The sequence below is a fragment of the Homarus americanus genome, unplaced genomic scaffold (assembly GCF_018991925.1).
Source record: "Homarus americanus isolate GMGI-L3 unplaced genomic scaffold, GMGI_Hamer_2.0 scaffold59495, whole genome shotgun sequence".
Lineage (NCBI taxonomy): Eukaryota > Metazoa > Arthropoda > Malacostraca > Decapoda > Nephropidae > Homarus > Homarus americanus.
This window is the reverse complement of record NW_024732415.1, coordinates 3,794,700-3,816,025: the sequence shown is the minus strand read 5'-3', so window position 1 is coordinate 3,816,025 and position 21,326 is coordinate 3,794,700. Positions and strand designations below refer to the sequence as shown.

At 37.8% G+C, this 21,326-nt stretch overlaps 1 protein-coding gene across 7 annotated transcripts in view; it reads left to right on the top strand.

Moving 5' to 3' along the window:
- Positions 1–21,326, top strand: part of LOC121868612 (vascular endothelial growth factor receptor 1-like) — a 119,944-nt gene that overhangs the window by 74,121 nt on the left and 24,497 nt on the right. For all 7 annotated transcript variants that reach the window (XM_042369421.1, XM_042369419.1, XM_042369422.1 and 4 more), the window contains 10 exons: positions 1,494–1,651; positions 1,836–1,983; positions 6,379–6,545; positions 8,338–8,485; positions 9,143–9,313; positions 14,594–14,752; positions 15,231–15,367; positions 16,567–16,747; positions 18,415–18,675; positions 20,621–20,848. In XM_042369421.1, the coding sequence (XP_042225355.1) occupies positions 1,494–1,651; positions 1,836–1,983; positions 6,379–6,545; positions 8,338–8,485; positions 9,143–9,313; positions 14,594–14,752; positions 15,231–15,367; positions 16,567–16,747; positions 18,415–18,675; positions 20,621–20,848 (1,758 nt within the window). The remainder of the gene's footprint in view (positions 1–1,493; positions 1,652–1,835; positions 1,984–6,378; positions 6,546–8,337; positions 8,486–9,142; positions 9,314–14,593; positions 14,753–15,230; positions 15,368–16,566; positions 16,748–18,414; positions 18,676–20,620; positions 20,849–21,326) is intronic.

Here is a 21,326-nt window from a genome sequence, read left to right as displayed (position 1 = left end):
TCAATATACAGCTCCTCCTGACTTACGAGGGGGTTAGGGACCCAAATCCAGGTCGTAAGTCGAAATGGTTGTAAGTCGAAAAATGATTAAATAATACATAGAAAATCTTAAATGGGTGTCTTTTTCTTCTCAGCACCACAAAACTCTCACTTTTAAGCTTGCCAGCCATTTTAAAGTGAATTACAAAAAATTTTTTTTGTCAGTACACAGCGCAATCACTGACGTTGGGACTCGAAAATACGTAATTTGACAAAATTTTGGTACGACTGAGGCGGTCGTATGTCCGGGTGGTCGTAAGTCGAGTAGGTCGTAAGTCAGGAGGAGCTGTATACCAATCCTACCGAAACAACAGCAGTCGTGGTGCTCATTTCGAAACCTGTTGGACCCAGAGGTGAAAACATTTCTTGTTGACTGTATTTAAAAAATACAGTAGTTAATGTAATAATGTTAAACTTAATGGAAAATACATATTGCTTGTGAAATCCCATCACTCTTTGCCGCATCACCCATAGCAAGTGGACACATCTGTTATGGGTACGATGGAACTTTGAAATTGGCTAGACAGTAAACTACTGTACCAACATCAGCTGTGGACACAATACCGTAGTCTTATCTCAGGATCTTTGTTGATAGAGACTGGTGATTTCTGATAACCTTTTCTCCCCTACCTCAGGATTATGTAATCTCACTCCCACCTGACCTTGTTAACTTAACTTAGTTAACCTGAACTCCCTTCACTAGTATTTTTTTTGTATTCAGTACTGTACAGAACAAACTAATTCCAGAATATTAATGGGATTACATTCTACAAACTGCCATAAATTTCATATCTGTAGAATAATTAACCTTTGTTTATGCAATATATCTACATGTATACTGTGATGGAAATGCAATTTAATGAGCTGCACTTAGCAAAAGACAGTGAATTATACAGTAAGCATATACATTGTTAGGTTCTTTACACTGGACCCTCGCTTTATGCGCATTCACTATATGTGAATTCGCATTTATGCGGCAACCCTATTTCTATCCATAATTCATTTTATGTGGAAAATATTCCCTATTACCAGGTATGCATTCTGTAGAAGATATGGTGCACTAGTTTTTTTATTATATTAACTTTATTTGTAAGCCACATTAGAGTATTTTAATGATTTTTCTGCAACTTTTATAGTATTAATGCTCCAGAAATGATTATGAAATGTGACACAATGTGTGTGTCTACTGTGCTGTATGTGACATCATGGGATGCGGCTGGAGTGGTGAGTCAGCCACTCCAAACACTTTCACTTTCCACACAAACATTCATGCTTTTCATAGATCTCATTTTATAGTTTTATATTATATTATCTTTATTTCTAAGCCACATTAGATTATTGTAATGATTTTTCCACAACTTTTATAGGATTACAGTGATCCCTTGGTTAACAAGGGATCACTGTAATTGAAATTTTTATATATGATGTATGACACGATTTTTTTCTGATTTTCAGAATCATTAACACCATACATCAACATTTCAACTATTTCGAAAATCAAAATTTCGGAGGGGGAGTACTTGAAATGGAAGGCTACCATCTTTTCCTTTCCTTCTGACCCAGAGATTGTTTACCGAGACAGGGAAGGGAAAGAGCTCATTGAGACAAACAGGGTAAGTTGAAAGCAAAAAAGAAATATTATATGCTGTACTATATATAAATCATATAATTTTTAAATTTACAATGTTCCTATTTTTTCTGATAAATCTCATTGAGTTGTGAAAGTAATGATGGCTTTAAAACTGAAATAATTATATTCATATATGGTTAATAGCGTCCATATTTACTTCCCAACAGATTACTACAGAGCATAATGCAGCTGATGCTGTTTCATGGCTAAAAATATGGAATACCACAGCCAAGGACTTTGGGAAATATATTTTGCAGGCAACAACAAGGGATGGCAGTGCTAAAAAATCTGCCACAGTTGACATTGAAATTGAGAGTGAGTTGAATTAATTAAAGTTTCTTATATGGATAATCTATGAGTTGTGTGTAGCCTGTGAGAGACACATTCCACTACACGACTTCTTTGTGCCTTATCAGAGAGGCAATCTTGTGTAATGGTAGATGTGATGTAGGTGACAAGTATACTTTACTGGTGACAAGTGTAAGTGATAATACAAGAAAATGGAAACTACAGCTGCTCCCTGACTTACGACGGGGTTAGGAACCCAAATCCAGGTCGTAAGTCGAAAATGCAAAAAATAACACATAGAAAATCTAAAATGAAATACAATACAGTAAAGGTAATCAATAATGAAGAATGGATACAGTGTTACTGTGCATTTACCTTTAATGTAGTCAGCTGAATGCACACGGGGCCCCCATAATTTTCTTATTATATACATGGAGACTACATTAACTGGATGAAGGAGAGGAGGAGACAGGGCTGGGTAGGTCATCAATGTCGCTTTCTTCAGACAGGTTAATATACAGGGGAAACTTGCTTGTTGAAGGTATTGGATCATCTTTAGGGAGTGAAGAGGCAGCACTGGTGGGGTGTGAGGAGACAACAATGGGGGACTTCTTAAAATATATGTCCAATTTAGACTGCACAGTTTGCTTTTTCTTTTCATATAAATCACCCTGTAGCAAGCAAGTGCATCTTGGACCATTCTGTCAACTTTGGCAAAACGCTCAACATTTTGATCCATTCCATCAAATATTTGCATCCCCTTATGAATTGTAACAATGCCTCTGCCATTTGCTTCACTGAAATTTTTTTGGGGGTGCAGGTTCTTTTTCTACAGTTTGACTTTCTTCTTCCTCTGCATTTTTCTGTGCTTCCAGTTCAATAAGATCCTCGTTACTTAACTCTTCTGCTACACTTTCAACCAACTGCTCAACATCTTCATTATCAATTTCTAACTCAAGCTGTTTACCCAACTCCACTATCTTGTTACTAATCTCAGAAATTACTTCATCTTCGTTAAATCCTTTGAAACTGTTCACATATCTTTTCAGGACTTTCTTCCATATTCCATTCATGCCCTGACCTGTAACCTTATCCCATGCTGCACTAATGTTCTTTATACATTTCAAAATGTTGTAATCCTTCCAAAACTCTCTGAGTGTTTTCTCTCCTTCAGCAGCAGCAACAGCCTGAGCGAAGGTCGTACGTAAATAATTCGCTTTAAAAGCAGCAATAGCACCTTGACCCATGGGTTGGATGATGGAGGTAGTGTTAGGTGGAATGTAGACCACCTTAACATCAGGGTGCAGGTCGTCCAGGTGTGGTGGGTGTCCCGGAGCATTATCCAAAATTAACAAAATCTTGAATGCAGACAATACTCCTTGGCTCGTAGAATGAAACAAGTCATGAACCAATCCTCAAACAGTACTAGGGTCATCCATGCTTTCTTGTTACTGCGATAAAACACAGGCAGTGTGTGCTTGCTGACATGTTTAAAAGCCCTTAGGTTCTTTGAATGATATATCATGAAGGGCTTTATCTTGAAACCAGCTACATTCCCCCCAACAGAAGTGTGATTTGGTCCTTGAATGCCTTGAACCCGGCATTGTTTTTGCCTCTTTGTGGATGTACTATGTCCGTTCAGACGGTCTTCCATAATAAGCCAGTTTCATCCACATTAAATATTTGCTCAGGCAAATAATTTCCCTCCACGATGACATGATCTAGCTCCTCCTTAAAAGCTTCGGCAGCACCCACATCAGCACTTGCTGCCTCTCCACTCACCTTTACACTATGCAAACTGTAGTGGTTCTTAAACCTTTGGAACCACCCATGCTTGCTGTGAAGGTTTGGTAGCACTCATCTCCTGCCTGCTCCTTCAGGCTTTCGAAAAGGCTTCTTGCCTTAGCCTGTAGGGTTATAAGGCTTAAGGGTACACGCTTTTGTATCTGGTCTTCCGTCCATATCACAAGTAATTTTTCCATCTCATGAATAGGACCTTGTCTTTTCTTCGTTATTATAGTTCCCTTTATAGATGCTGATCCTTTCACCTACCTCATGAATACGTTCCTTGTCCTTCAAAATAGTAGATATGGTCGAGTGCGAGAAGCCTAGGTCGTGTGAAATGGTTGCTACTGTTTTTCCATTTTCATACTGCTTATTATCTTACTTTTCGTCTCAAAAGTATTTGACTGTCTCCTTTTCTTCTGAGCACCACCAGCACTCTCACTTCTACGCTTGCCAGTCATACTAAAGTGAATTAGATACGAAAATATTGTCAGTACACAGTGCGATCACTATCGATAACAACGACAGCCAAACACCAACTAAGCGATCTACGGCGTGGGTGCTGTAGCCACGAGGCGACCCAGCCAACGCGACGCTCTCATACGGGAAGGAAACGTTTCGGTCTAGAAAATACGCGCGTCATTTGAAAACTTTTTGGTACCGACTACGGCGGTCGTATGCGCGGGTGGTCGTACCGACTGAGGCAGGTCGTATGTGCGGGTGGTCGTAGGTCGAGTATGTCGTAAGTCGAGAAGTAGCTGTACTTCCATGCTAACCTGGGCCGTAAGCCATGCCCCATGTTAATAGCTACAAATAGCTGATTGGTTCATAGAAAATGTTTGTGTAGCTGTCCATTTATTCAGACTAAATGTGTTCCCAATTGGAAAGCAGATCTGTTATTCTCAAAAATAATGTTAAATATCTGGACTATCAAAATGTAAATGATTTCAAGGCATAAGCACTTCAGAGAAGATGTTAAATATTTTTAAATATTTATCATAAAAGGTCGAAGTCAAAGATGAAATTTGCCTTTGAATGAAGCCACTTCATTATTTCTTTGTTTTGTACCAAAAATAAAAAAAACAGAAACAAATTACACCAAACAGCACAATAGGTAATGAACTGCAGTTCCTATGGCTGGATATATCCCAAATCATTTAGATACTATAACTGATGAAATGATGAGCGGGTATACAATGAATTTATCTGTGAATAATCAAATTCGTGTAAGTTAAACCCACAAATGTTGAGGAATTACTGAACTGTAATTTATTACCTATCTTCTGTAATTTAGATCCTAACACATTGAAAGAACTTATTGAACATAAATTTCGTACATTACCTCTAGGGACCATATTCATATAAGTGAGAAAAGCTTTCGTATAGTGAGAAAGAGGTATAAGATAGGAAAAGTCATACGAATGATTTTTTGTATTGATTGTTCGTAAAATGAGGGAAACCTGTACTGTATGCAGATTACAGTGAGTTCTGCTATAACGCGTGTTTTGACAACACGAATTGGCTCTAATGCGATTTATGAATAGAGGAACGATATTTGTATAACGCGAATGCTTGTTTGCTGTAACGCGATTTTTGCTCACTATTTCTCCAATTTTGTGGTATTAACTGTGAATATGGTAAAGAAGAATATCTCCAAGAAGCGCTCTGGTGATCGCATTCCTGGTGATGATCGTAAATGAAAGGCTATAACCCTTGAAGAGAAGCTCGATGTTATCAACCTCAAAATCACCCTTCTCCCCCATCAAGTTATATTCATATTTTTCCAAGGTAAAGCGTTACATTTACTGCATGATTTCATTATTAGATATGAATGTAACATTTATTTAGACTGTGCTATCCTTTGTGTTAGGCTAACTACTAAATTTTTTTCGATTTCGAGTAGTAATCTGCACCTAACCCTATTTTCTCCATAAGCCCTGTTATTTCTATTACACGAATTTCTATAACACGATGTTTTACAAGAACACAACTATCGCGTTATAGCAGAACTGACTGTACCATTATCTTCTTATTATTAGTGTCTCTTGGTCACCTGTTTTTGACTGCCATCGAAAGAAGGAAATAAAAAAGCGAGCGGACCCGGGTTCGATCCCTGGGCAGGGTGAAACTATGGGCAAGTTTTTTTATGCCATTTGCCTCTGTCTATCCAGCAGTAATTGGGGACCTGGATGTTAATCGATATGTGGATCGTGTTCCGGAGTGCAGTTGGCGAGTTGTCCGGTCTTCTCGGACTATTCCTTGACACTGAGTCACTCAACTTGTTAACTTAGGGTGTGGTTGTTGTATTGGCGACAGCTTCTACACCTTAAACAAATTCACATCTGGGTGGTCCTTGGGCCGGCCATCCTCGTTACAGGAGGGGCAACCATTAACTGTGTGTAGTACTTGACTCTCCTATTACTTTTCTACTTTTATTTTGTCCCAGTTTATAAATTTACCTTAAATATGGTGATGAGGATGACGACTCTCCTAATCTTTCGTAATCAGTCCATCATTCTTATCTTAAAAACAATTCCATCTTACTCAAATGCAATGCGTTGATTATATATCTCGGCAGTTTCATGTTAAGAAAAATGAAATTCTCTATAAGTATATTTATCCAATCTAAACTTGCAGGTCGACCTGTCACTACATTGAGGGGTGTACCATCTTTTGTTACACCTGGAGACACCCTGTCACTCGAATGTGAAGCTCGAGGTTTTCCACTGCCCAAGGCCAACTGGACTTTTAGACCGTGTCCTAATGGAACCCAAAATTGCACTGAAAGTTTTATGGATATCAAGGTATTGTAATGATTTAGATTTTCTGTATTTATGTCTCTATTATTGTATCTACTGTCTGTCATCTCTTTAAGTGCAGTTATAGTTACTTAAAGAAAAAAATCTATCATAAAACCTACAATCTGTGCTGCAGGGCACATTCATCCCCTACTATTACCTTATATCCCTAACAAGATTTCTTCCTGATTTTCTGACTGGTGTGTAGTCAATTTGGGTTTGTACCACCAGTCTCATATGTGATAAGCCTACTTGCCCTCTTCTTAAACAGTGTGTTGCATATACTGATTGAGGGAAAATCTGGGTTGCTTGTCACTGGCCATGTTGCCTCATGGTGGAAAATGGCTTTTAGTAGTAATTAAAATGATATATGTATAGAGTAAAAAAACTGAGTACCACACCACCTAAGTAATGACACATCCAAATAATGACATGAATCTTGGAAAAATTATTAAAAAAAAAATATATATATATATATATACTACCCTGTATATTAGGTATCTTGCAGATCAGTGTTAATGCTGTGAAGCGCTTTAGCTTGGACCATGTGGTCCCATCCACCTTTAAAACAACACGGCTGCACTGTACTCAGTCTACGTACGGCTATAACTCAGTGCAGACATACCTGTTCTCATGACATATAAATAGCACACACTGTGAGAACAATGCCCAAGCAAGTACGTTCGGGTAAGGCCCCAAAGAGAAGAAAGCGCTTTACCATGAAGTGCTAACCATGGTTGACAATAAGCGCTCTGTTCCTAAGATAATGCAGACATTTGGAACTGAATACAGTTCTTTATTTTGAAAGCATATTGTAAGTCTGATCCACTTTATCTCCACTGAAAGTGGGTCCCACACACATCCGCATAATCTTCACTACATTACACACACCGCCAACTCACCAAGCAGCTGTGGCCTTGTGATGGCTATGCATGTTGCCACTGATTCATGTAATAAAACTGTAAAAGTACGTTGTTGAAAAAATATTTCAGTACTCTTATGTGACTTAGAAATAAAGAAAATATAATATTAAACAATAAAAAAGAAAAGTAAAATGATATAGGAGGTGAACATATGTATGGATGCATCACGCTCCCCAGTGTGACATCATAACATACACGGCGTAGCAGCCATATGTCTCTCAAGTCAGCTGGGTGGCTGAACTCTCCACTTTTGGTTTCAAAGGCAGAAGGAGCTATTTTGGTACATAAAATATGTGCTATGTATTACAGTATTTTCATTGTTTATTACAAATTTTTTTGCTAATCTTTGGCATACGTAAAATACAGAATAACAGAGGATTGGAACCTACTCGTTTTTACTCATTGTGAAATTTACCAATGACAATGAAGGGGATTTCATGGACATATCCACATCAGCCACTTTATCTCACACTGTACAAAGCCATCCATGCCATTAACATATTACGTCGGGATTCGGGAACTTAAAAATTTTCTTTGCGGGTCTGAAACCTTCAAGAATCTCGAACTCTATCTACATCTATTAGCACTGTAAATAAAAAACAACTAAATGCAGTTAAAAGTATATCATAAGTATTATACTGTACTCCTGTAAGTTTAGTTGAACTATTTTACTATGAGCTTAAATAAGCCAGAATGTGTTTGCATTTATGCTCGCTGTTTTGTACACTTGTGCCTCCCTGCTGATATGGATGTCCGAATAACAGTTTCCATCTGATTATTGACGTTGCTGTGGCTAACTTAGTCCGGTACTCAGGTTCATTACTGTATAGCACATACTGTAATCTGATATGTTTATTTTTACTTGAATTTTTCAGCCTGAAAACTTGGAAGATATCCTTCATGCACCTGGAAACATCAAGATTGTGAAAGGCGATTACACTCCTCAAGAGTCTGGAATTTTACACTGTGACATGAGCAACAAGTTTGGAAATAGTTGTAAAAATGTTAGCATTATATTGAGTGGTTAGTATATTTATCTCATTGTTCTGTTTACACTTGACTACTATTTTATAGTATAACCTGTCATAAAGACTGGATAAGGCATATAACCTCTTTTCCTTAAATACCAATAGAATACCAATATTCATTCTTATACAGGGGGTGTATTCAGTTTTGCATGTGGAATTACTGACATGAAGAATAGTGTTCACGATATTAGCCCTCAAAAGATGCTTTATTGTTCAAAAATGTTAGACATGATATTTTGTTTCTGAACTGCTCTACAAGACTTTTTTTTTTACAGGAACTATGCAGCATATGTCTTTGTTAATATTAAAAGGCAAATCAAAATTGTCAAAGAGATCACACCATTTTTCCAGTAGATTGTCTTCAATGTTTGACATGAAATATTTTTTTCCTGAAACAGTATTATTATGTATGTAAGGACTTAAGTAATTATTAGCTATATTAATAGTTAAAAGTTCTTAAGGTTTTAGTATTCATGCTGAGATCATCATAATGTACATACCTAGTAGAGATTAGTGTTGCTTAATTTTGCTTTTATTATTGTGTTGTTATTGAATGAATAGATAAATGAACATGAACACTCCAGATTATAAAACTTTATGTAAAATGTTTGTCAGTTGAAATTAATGGATTGAAGTGTCTTTTTTCTCTTAGACATAGGTGGCACATTTGTTTTTCGACATACTGGACAAAACAAAACAACTGGAGTACCTGAACCATATCCAGGCAAATCACTTGATGTTATTGTCAATGATGACTTCAGTATCATGTGCGGAGCCAGCAAGTTTGACTACAAGAGTGTTCAACTTCAATTTCATGGATCAAGTAAGTTACGGAATTTATACAGTTATTAGTGATTTTTCTTCGTAAATTTGTGGTAGCTCTAGCATCCTTCACTTATGATGAGTAATTATCTTTTTATTTCTTTGACGTGTTCTAGAATGTCCATGTAGGGGATCCTACTTGGAGAAGCAGGATTACATTAGATGAAGATCATTGACCTCCCAGACTCCATCTTTTGTGGTACCTGTACCCTCTTAGACCAGCATCTTTCCTATAACTTTTCAGCACAAGTACACAGCTCTCTTTTTCTATTTCTTTGGCTCCTCTCATTTGCTTCTTCCATAAGATATATTTATGAATCCAATAATTATTTAAAGTTCTTGTACCTTCTGTTTCTTATTCCCTTTCATAGTAAAAGGTAAACCTGTTACCTGTATACATGAATCATCTACCTGCTAGATAATTGCTTACCAAAGGAAACTACATGATAGCAGACTGGAGTAACCTGACATAGCTGGGTTCAGAGTTAGAAATCTGGGTGTTGGTAATGTTTTGGGAAGATTGGAAAAGGTTATCAAGACATTAATCCATAGAAAGATGGAAAGGAGGATCAGCAAGGTGGATTACTGATAAGAATAACAGGTAAAAAATCTTCTAGATAAGAGAGCTGCCAACAGGTCATGACAGCTAACCCAAACAAACAATGAAAAAGGCTGTAAAACCATTATGGTGATCAGTACAGTTTACCATGAACAAGTTTCTGGGAACACTATTGGTTTTCTTGGAAATGCCTTGAAGCATATGAATGTGTTGCCGGTAATATAAGGGTTAATGACTTTTTTTAACTAAAAATTTACCAATGATATTTATCAGTTAAATGCACCTGATCATTTTAATTATCAGAGCAGATAATATTACTTGCCTCTTGTTCGCCCTTCATGTGTGCATTAGAAGATATCTGAAAGCTTTATGCAGTCCTCGATTTATATTTTTACTTACTTTTTACTTTTATCCTCTTCACCACTGATCAGCTCATTAGCTGCTTGGGTGATCGGTCACGTCTCTTTTACTTTTCTTTTTCTTTTATCCTCTTCTCCAATTGATCGGCTTGTTAGCCTCTTGGGCGACCGGTCATGTCTCTGTTATGCACTGTTGGCAAGTACTGGGCATGCACCAGCTCCTGAATGTACCTGAACCTACTCCAGTGCTGGTCAAATCTGATCTTGAAAGAGCTCACACTCGGTGCTGTCACAACACTTTCTGGTAGATTCTTCCAAGAGTTCACAACTCTCACTCCAAAATAGTTTGCCCTCACAGTTTTCTGGACCTGCGGCTTCTTCAATCTTAAGCTGTGACCCCTTGTGGGGCAAGCGTTCGCCAGCTCCAAGTAAGGACACTCGACTGAGTAGTGCCCCTTGAGATGCTTATACACCTCAATTAGGTCGCCCCTTGCCCATCTGTAGTATAAGCTAGGCAAGTTCAGGTGCTCCAATCTCTCAGGGTAGCTGAGGTACCGAAGTGCAGACACCAGTCTGGTGGCTCTCCTTTGAACATTTTCAACCAACTGACAGTCCCTAGCATATCTCGGGGACACTGGATGGAAGGTTGTTTCAGGAATCCCAAAGCTGGTGTGAAGAGTGTTTTGTACAGTATCACTAAGGTCTTGGCTTCTAGAGACTGAGCACATTGTCTCCTGGTCTTGGTTTGCCCTGTGTGAGAAAATGATTGGTTATGTTTTCTATTTTTTTTTTTTTGTCATAAATATTTAAATTATGTCCACCAAGTTTATCACCTTAGCATTGTCAAGTCATGCAAGATGTTCCTGATAGGACATTCCCTTGAGATTGGGAACCAGTTTAGTGGTACACCTCCTGGACATTTTATGGAACTTCTTGTATGAGACATTACTTCAGGTAAGGAGCAATTTTTATATATGTGGTGAAAGGCTCTGTGTAGGAGGCTAAATGTACAGGAGTGTTTGCCTTTTGCAGTGATTATACCTATGTGATGTTCAGATTAAATTTGGTAGTACAGAGTACAAGTATGGGACCTTTTATTTGGCATTTGGAATTTGGAGCATCAGGCCTAATATGTAAAAATGTACAATAAACTCTAAAAGTAGCTTAAACTGTACATTGTTACATAAAAATTTAAAATTGTAGGCATATAAACATCAATAACAAAAGCATATAAAGAGCAAAAATTATACAAGTTAGTGTTCAAACTGTGTCGCAGTTGCCTCTTGTGCACGCCTTAGCAACACAGCAGCATCCCTAGCAACAGTGCTCCACCATAGAGGACTTCCACACACTAGCCACACAGTGCATGTAATTAAATAAAAAAAATTAAGACAATTATTAGTATACAGTAAACATTATCTACCTGAAATTAAGAGTTAAGAAAATAAGCATAACATACACTGTTAATGATTATAAACAGTTTCCTATTTCACAGATTCATAAATATTTGCCTATTTCAACTTGGATAATAAGCACAGTAATCGCCCCGTTAACTGGAATAATTGGTGCAGAGCGATTACGAGTATTGAGATGAATTTTTTCATCCCCCAAATTTTTCTGGGTGCTGGTGAAAGTTTTCCGAAAGTCTTAACTACCCATGGAGCGACTTAATTGCAGTCGGACAGACACAGAGCTGTATTTATCTATGCAAACACCACTATAAACTTGCAGTACAGGTACTCCTTGACTCACGACCTACTTGACTTACGACCACCCGGACATATGACCACCGCAGTCGTACAGAAATTTTTTCAAATTGCGTATTTTCGAGTCCCGATGTTAGTGATCGCTCTGTGTAGTGACAAAATTTTTGTTTGTAATTTCCTTTAAAATGGCTGGCAAGTGTAAAAGTGAGAGTTCTCGTGGTGCTGAGAAGAAAAAGAGACACCCATTTTAGATTTTCTATGTATTATTTTCTCATTTTCGACTTACGACATGGTAGTTGGTCCCTAACCCCCGTCGTAAGTCGGGGACTGACTGTATATTGTAAATAAACAAGATATACGACTACTGTACTGGAGAGGATGCTGCATGTGTGGATTGATGACCAAATCCAGCATAGCATGCTATTATTGCAAGCCTTATCCAGGACAAGGCCCTATCGCTGTGGCGTGATATTCGAGAGGAAGTGGCACCGTGGATGGTTTGACCGCTTCTGTTAAATGAGTCAGCTTGCACAGCATAAGGATGTCAGGGGAGGCTGCTACTGCTGAAGTGCAAGCCATGGAAGATCTTCCTGCTCTCCTGAAAGAGATGATTGAGGATGGAGGCTTCATGCCACAGCAAGTCTTCATTATCGACGAAATGGGCCTTTTCTGGAAGAACATACCTTCATGAACCTACATTGCAAAGGAGAAGAAAGCATTGGGTTTTAAGGCGGTGAAGGACCATTTGACTCTTCTGCTGGAAGTCAATGCCGAGGGTGAAATCAAGCTAAAGCCCCTCCTAGTTTACAGCTTGGAGAACCCATGTGCCCTAAAGGGTTGTGTGAAGGGGTAGCTTCCTGTCATCTGGCAGTCCAACCAAAGGTGTGGGTGATGACGGCCATAAACCATGACTACATCTTTGGACACTTTTCCCCTTTTGTCACCGAGTATAATCAGCTCCATAACCTGGACAACAAATCACTGCTGCTGGTGGACAACACTCCTTCATGGATTGGTGTGATAATGTGAAGGTGGCGTTTCTCCACCCCCCCTTAACACCACGTTGCTGCTGCTGCCCATGGTCATCGAGGAGACTAATGGCAAAAATAAGCCTTCTTTCCTGGACTTTTGGAAGGCCTACAACATAAAGATGGCATAGGGTAACATTAAGGCATCATGGGAGGAAGTTACTGTACAAACTATGAATGGGGATGTGGAGGAAGATCTGGCCTGAGTGCATACATGAATTTCAAGGCTTTTCTCCTGAAGTCCTGAATGTACGGAAGGACATAGTTGGCTTGCCGAATAAGGCTGGCTTCGCTAAGGTGGATGACGATGACGATCTCCTCAAATCATACAGTGAGGAGCTAACAAACAAGGAGGTAGCATCGAACATTGGGTGAAGAAGAGGAGAAGCTCGAGAGTCCTCCTCTTAAAACCCTCACCATTCTAGTTCTAAGGAAACTTATTTCTTCGCTCAAGGCACCATTGGACATTGCGCTGGACGTTGACCCGAATGTGAAGAGGAGCATCACTGTCATCCACAATGTCAAGAATTACGTTTGAGCCTACTATGAGCTTCTGGAAGAGAAGAGGAAGATGGCTCTCCAACCAACACTTGATGAACTTTTCCAACCCAAATCCTCCCATTCTCCTGATGTAGCTGCCACTCCAATGTCTTCCACCTCCGTGTTCCATAGGCTTTTTAGTCCTCGTTCCTCCAGCAGCAGCGACCAGAAATCTCAGCCATCTACCTAGCAGGGAACCTATGCCTTCCATGCCAGTACAGATTTTTACAGTTAAGAGTGGTGAGGAATGTGATGCTAGTAGTGTCGGTGCCGTCTCGAGTGGGGAAGCCGATGGCCCTGTAACTCCTCACCCTCTCCTTTTATTTATGCCAGCTCCATTATGCCATTGACACTCACAGGAAAGATAAATGCAAGTTAACTGTTTACACTCATTCACAAATATAGCACACACACACACATTACACACACACACCCATACCACACACACACACCACACACACACACACACAGTGTTCTTTTTTATTGTTTTTATTGTTTTGTGGTTATTTATTACATTATATTGAGTGTACCTGCATACTAAAAAGTATGTGGTGAAAGTTCCCAGCTGGAAATGCATACCCCCTAGTTACGTTAATTCTTATGAAGAAAATTTCCCTGATATTCGCAATGATTTTTAGGAATGCATCCTTTGCTATAACTGAGGTATTGCTGTATTGCACAATGCAGATCATATGCAAAAACAGAAGTGAGCGAGTGAACAAGGCAGCAGACAATGAACTAAGAGTGATATGATGCAAGAGTTTGAGGAGATAGGCTGTGAGATACAACAGCCAAACATAGGCATCTCATACATTTACATGACAGAAGTGGCCAATCGTAGCTCACAAGCACTCTGAGCATACCCACACACGCACCCAGCATGCATTCCTTTGTCGGAAACATGTTGCAATCTCTCAGAAATTTGTTTGGATATCCATAATGGAAAGATTCTACACAGAATTTCTCAGAATGCTAAAAAAAACAACTAACTATTGGAGAGTTCCAGGGATCGAAGATTCCAGCTAATGGAGAAATTATTATTAAATTTTGTGCAATGACATTGATTAAAAAAGAGTTCCTTATTTTCAGATTTGTCAATATTTGCAAATGAGTCAGAGGTCTCTAGACAAAAGCATATTATGGAAGAAAAGGTGACCTTTGATTTACAAGGAGATTATACTTGCACAGCTCAGCCTCATGATAACCTCTTGGCTCCCCATCAAAAGATCATAACTATCAATGTTCTTGGTAAGTTATCTCTCTCTCTCTCTCATTATATATCTTTACGATGGCTGTGATCTTTCCCTAGAGCAGCAAAAACCTATTAAAATCAGCATCTCATTAAACTAAATATTCTGTGTATGATATTCAGTATGTGTATCTTATTAGTTTCAGTCATGATTAAAAAACAGGATAAATGTTATAAGGTCAGAGTTATTAAGAGTAATGGAGAGGTAGTCTTCTCTTTTTATTTATTAAAAAAAAATAGTTACTGCAATAGAACTATCTAGGAAACATAAGAAATCCACTTTAGAGGTAATTGATACAAGTCTCCTTATGTATAACTTGGTCTGAATATTATATTAGGGATGAAAACTGAATGACAAGAAGTAGTGCAAGTCATATTATTTAACAGAAGCTCCTTATCTGCCATCCTTGACCTCACCATTGCTAATAAATGTGAAAAGTAAATAACATTTTAAGAAGAGCATCTATATGTTTATAGCTGAAGAACGAGTGAAGTTCACTAGATACGCCAACATGTACATCGAAGGCCAGACAGTAGTGGTGAAGGAAAAAGCGCCTTTTTCTCTCAACTGTACTGTCACAGGCACGCCAAAACCAACCATCAGCTGGTATAAGGTAAATAACCTGTACTGGGTGAGTGAGTGAATGTGCATGCATGTATATGAGTGAGTGAGTGAGGGGTGTGTGTGTGTGTGTGTGTGTGTGTGTGTGTGTGTGTGAATATCTCTGTTAGCCAGAATTGAAATTTTCTCGGAAAATCATTCCCAAAGCCAGAATTTTCCGGAAAATTCTGGCTTTGGGAATTATTTTCTGGAAAATTCCAAGACATTTTTCCCAGTACTACCGTACCCGGAAAATTTCAGAAAATTTTAGGGATGGGGGATATTTTCCTGGGTTTGAGAGATGATGTAATTGGCAATTTCTGGAATTTCCAAGAACATTTTTCCATTATCCGGAAAGTTCCGGGGATGAAGGATTTTTTCCGGCTTTGAGCAAGTCGTCTCGTTACCCGGAAATCTCTCTTTCCCAGAAGTGCTCTGCACCATTTGTTCCGGCTAATGGAGATACCACTTTCAACATTTATAAATGAATGTACAGTACTGTAATTATGTAAACTAGCATTTACCACTACCATAGGAAGAATTCTAGAATGCTCAGCTTATTTTCTCATGTCGTGGTTTGGAAGTAATGTATAGGTACAGGCTTGGGGTGGGCATCTCCCTCATGTGAATTTTCACTCACATGCTCTGTGTGAAATGGTTCCATTGAACTTCATTAATTTATAAACTGCATGGGTCTGTACTCACAATAAAAAAACACCTGTGTGAAGCGAGCCCTACATGAAAGCTCCAGCTAACCCACCTGGTTTGAAATATTACTGTAGGGTATCAGTATTGTAATTTTTAATTTGTGAACAAGCGGGGTATGCTTTGTGAATATCAAATAGGGGTGTTAAAATATCAGTTGAGGAGAAGTAGTGTTGCTAATAGCGAGGTGTTCCTGTAATGTATTTTAATTTTCTATAGCAATGTATTTGAAGACTTAAAATTTGAAATTCTGTATTCAGATGTATTTGAATATGAATACTGTACCCTATTCCTGTTTCTCATATCTTTACACTGTCTATAAATAGAGTGTACAGTAGAAGTCCTGTTTTGTTTCTGTACTTATGAGTATTTATGTTGAAGAATTGACAACTGTGTTTCCAGATTTTCATCTGATGCTTTTTTGCTAAAAGAGACTCAAGTGAGTGGGCTGGTACCATACTTGACTGTGTACGTTCAGAGCTCTGTTATCAGATTTTTTTTTCTCAGGATAATGAGCTTCTGACTTTCAACTCCTCCCTTTTTGACAATGAAACAACATTCTTGTCGAGTGATCACCAAAGACTTTTGTTGAAATATGTGTTTAAGGAGAAGCACGTTGGTCACTACACCTGCCGTGCAGAAAACCGACTTGGCCCACTCATAGGCTTCCTCAGTGTCAGTGTTCCTCGTAAGTGTGACAATTTTTTTTTTTTAAAGATGCTTCTAGAAAAAATATGAATTGATAATTTGAACAATGTTTGTGAAAGTCTCAGGAATTTTCTATTTAATACAGTAATAGTATAATGCATGCAATACTTGAACCTCCTCCATTTTCAATTTTAGCTGTTTGCATTGAGGTTTATACAGGTACAGACCCTTGAAACCAGATTTCAGAAAATCGGATTCTCAAAACTGGACATTTTCCTCCCTGACTACAAGTTTTGCTTCCATAAATATAAAAACTGAGTTGAACTTTACTTTCTTTCTTATGTACCAAAATTTTATTTATAAATGCATATATATACATTTAATAAAAAGTACCGTAAATACTGTCTACTGTATTTTGAAGTTGACATTTCTCTAAAAGTAAGTTAAATTGGTTTGTTTACATGCCAGCAGCTTTTCTACAGTTATGAGAATTTTGAAAGGAGTAGAATCTATATATAAATATTGTCTGATAGCCCAGTGCCTTGATTATCTTGTTTATATTTCTTTTATTAAGAGAATAGTGTTATTTTCACACAGCTTTTGACATTAATATAGGTCAAGTTATACCAAAGATTTGAGGTAACCTATGCCAGGTGCTGCTTGTTCTCACTACCCTTTATAGGTCACAACAGTCATTTCTTTTCACATATTTTATAAATATGTATTCTGGACAAAGGTTTGTGTCAGGTCGAGGCTTTAGATATATATCCACTTCCTGGACAATAATTAACACTGAATTGGATGGCACTGCTACATATAATCTGGACTTGACAATTGCACAAATCATATTCTGCCTTGTGTTTGTCCACGAACAGTTTATATGATAAAAGGGACCTAATGATGGCATTGTCTGTCACTAACACGACAGATATTACTGGTAGATTGAGTTTTATAGGTGTGTTTGTTGGGGGGGGGGGTCTTGTGTAGTGTGATGTTCCTTATCCCTCCCCTGCCATATCTGTCACTAACACGACAGATATTACTGGTAGATTGAGTTTTATAGGTGTGTTTGTTGGGGGGGGGGGTCTTGTGTTCCTTACCCCTCCTATAACCCTCCCCTGCCATATCTGCTCACCTTTTTTTTCACTCATGGTTAATGTTTTAGAAGGAAATATAACAAGTACAGTCTTTAATGTCCACATTACAGTAAAGTACAGGTATTTATTTATTATCAATTCATTTATTTCTTGTATAACTGCATAGGATTTTAGTATTGAATATGTTCCCTTCACTGACCAGCCAGGACTATATACTATTTTTTTCCCAAAAGCTACATTAATCAGTTTAACATGGATTCAGTAGTACAAAAGTCATCCAGAAAAATTAACCCCATATAAAAATGGGAGTCCATTGTATTCATAAAGGAATAAGTTGACAAATTCCTGAAAAGCGTGTAATTTATTTTAATGTGTGATCAACTCGAAGTGACTCATTCTTTAATCATTGCGCAGGGTTCAAGTACAGTACTGTATTAGTTATTTCAAGGAAATTTCTTGTACATTCAAATGTTTTATTTATTTTGTAATATATATATATATATATATATATATATATATATATATATATATATATATATATATATATATATATATATATATATATATATATATATATATATATATATATATATATATTCCATTCCCACAGGAGCTGGTCTTAGTACTGGAGCAAAGGTTGGCTTGGTCATTGCTTTCATAGGAATAGTGTTTCTGGTAGTAGTTGTTGTTGTGCTGATCAAAAGAGTCAAGACAGAACGAAAATTCAGAAAATCATTCCGCAAGAATGAGTTATACTTGTTTGAGAAAGGAAACATTGGTCAACTTAACCCAGACTGCACAGCTGATGAACAAGCAGAGCTGCTGCCATATGATCCAGCATGGGAAGTTCCCAAAGAAGACATCAAAATTGGTAAGCTCTATTTATTTTGATGCTTTGTTGCCAGTAAGTCTTATGTATACAGTAGTGATATTATACAGTACTATAGTTTCGATTTACGCGGATTTGGTTTACTCGTTTGGTCATTTACACGGCACCTTGCCAGACCGACAATTTTTATTTACACGGTTCATTCCATCATTTACGCGGGAAGCGGCGCGGGCAGGGTGCGCACAAGGTCGCCCAGTCAACAAAACATGACCAAGTTCTTCACCCGCCACCCACCACAGCCGACCCAAGTCAGTGATAGTGATAGTGAGGATATGGACTTTGAGGGGTTTGACAAAGAGGCCCTGCAAGCCTCTGTGGTGGATAGTGATACAATTGTTACAAGTGATACAGGTGAGGGCCAATAATCTGCCCTCTGCCTCGGAACCAACCCCCCCATCCCCGTGTGCCCAGCCATCTTTTCTACTAATGTAAGTGTTAAAAAACCTAATATTACTGATATTTCTCTTAACTATTAATTGTATGTGCATACCATCATAAAATTAAGATGTTATTTTTACTACAACGTACGTATTGTGTCGGAAAAAGTGTAGTTTGGGGGTCGGCCCAGTCTCTATTTCAATTAATCCCAATGTTCTGTTATTTCGTTTATATGTTTCTCGTTTTATGCGGACCTCCACGGGTTCAATTGACCGCGTAAATGAAGACTATACTGTACAGTATTTGAAAATATGGTAGATCCTGCCTGCTACAGGGATGATATTTTTGCAGTTCATAACCCAACCCACAGACCTCTGACTCAAGGGATGATGGTGTACAATGAGAGTGTATTTGCCCATCACTGATTATCCTTGAATTGATCCCATAATTTTTCTTTGAATACTTCAGTTTCCTTCTGAACTGATATTGAACTCATGAATGATGAAGGACAAACTCATCAGGAACAATAAATGGGTTCAATAGGCCACTGGCCTCCTTCCCATAACAGAGCACCATGCTATGATATGAATCAATGTCTAATGCACTGTATATGAAAACTAATGTAATGTAGACTTGGAATATCCTTCAAGAAGAACCAGATTGTCACATTGATAAAACTCAAAGAGAATTCACTTAAAACTGCCATCATGTCATTCAGTGCTGTAAGAAACATGTCTTATATACTCCAGCAATCTGAGGTAAAAGATGGGCAACAAATATCCTCCACTATTTCCTATTTGGGAGAGAAAACTAAATTCTCCTGAACCAAAAGAAGTTCTCAAAGACAACTCTTAGATTTATAACAGTTCTTGAATATTTCATTATTCAGTTGTGAGTCAGAAACATATTAACTGTTGCCAGTCAATGTTCTCATACATATAATCTCTCCAAGGACGACACAGTTATTTTACTATTATGCAGTAGTAAAATTGGTGATGGCAGTAGAAGTGAAAAGTGATTGAAGATATTTAATGAAATTTTAAAAAATGAAGGCCATTGATACCCACAGTATGCTCATGAAAAGTTGAGAGGTTTCAGTCTTTTTGGTTAAGTGACAACTTTTTGAGAAAAAAAGAGAAATGGTAAATGGCAGGAGCTCTATCATTTTATGTGTAATTTTAATCATAAATCACTATTTGAAGGTCTAGAGTCACTGTCTTCATTGGTTGACATTCTTTTCTTTTTCATATCTACCTGTAGTTAGTTTAATAAATAAATGACTTATTAAGAAATAATTTAAATTTATCTAAATTAGCATAATTTTGCATAATAGTAGTAATTTAATTAAATGATTACTGTACGTAGAAAAAAGTCTCATTGCTATGACTGAATAATGTGTTTTAATCCTGGTAGGGAAGATTAATGATTAAGTAACTTAACATTGAGTATTGGATAAGCATTCATGATGAGCCCAGATATAAGTGATACTTACAGTTAGTTAAGATTTTGATCATATTATTTCTTTACTTTGAAAAACCTTTGTTGTCAGGGAAACAGTTGGGTTCTGGAGCTTTTGGGCGTGTTGTAAAAGCAGTAGTGTCAGGATTGGATGAAGATGGTCAACCCACAACAACTGTGGCCCTCAAGATGTGCAAGAGTCAAGCAGATCAGTCGCAGGTGCGAGCTTTGGCACTAGAACTCAAAATCATGATTCATCTTGGCAAACATCTCAACATTGTGAACCTCATGGGTGCCAACACTGCTAATGTCGGCAAAGGTAAGGGTTTGGTGATTTTAGCCTATTTACTTCAGTAAAACTAGATGCAGAACATAAAATTAAGTTTAAAGTTTTTGAGTTTCAAAAGAGTTTAATAACCTCAATACTGTGCAAATTTCTGGTCTTCTGACGAACTGAAGATGCATGTCTAGTCACTCTTGTATACAGTAGAGGATAATAGTTCTAAAAAGTACAAGCCAAAGTACAAGTAGTTGAGGTACTGGAGGAAGAGCTGAGATGTAGAGTGACCCACAAAAATCCTGTCACATCTCCTGAGCCATAAACCCCAAGATTCAGACTTGTGAACCCAAAGCAGTAAACACTGATGCATTGTTTTGTCCATAAATGCTTTGGATTCGCAAGTCTGAATCTTGGGTGTTTGTGGTTCAACTAGCCTTTGGAAACCTTATGAGTATTGTTCGTCAGATAAGTCCATATCATTTAGAAAAGAAAATCTACTTTATACTTCTTTGTACAC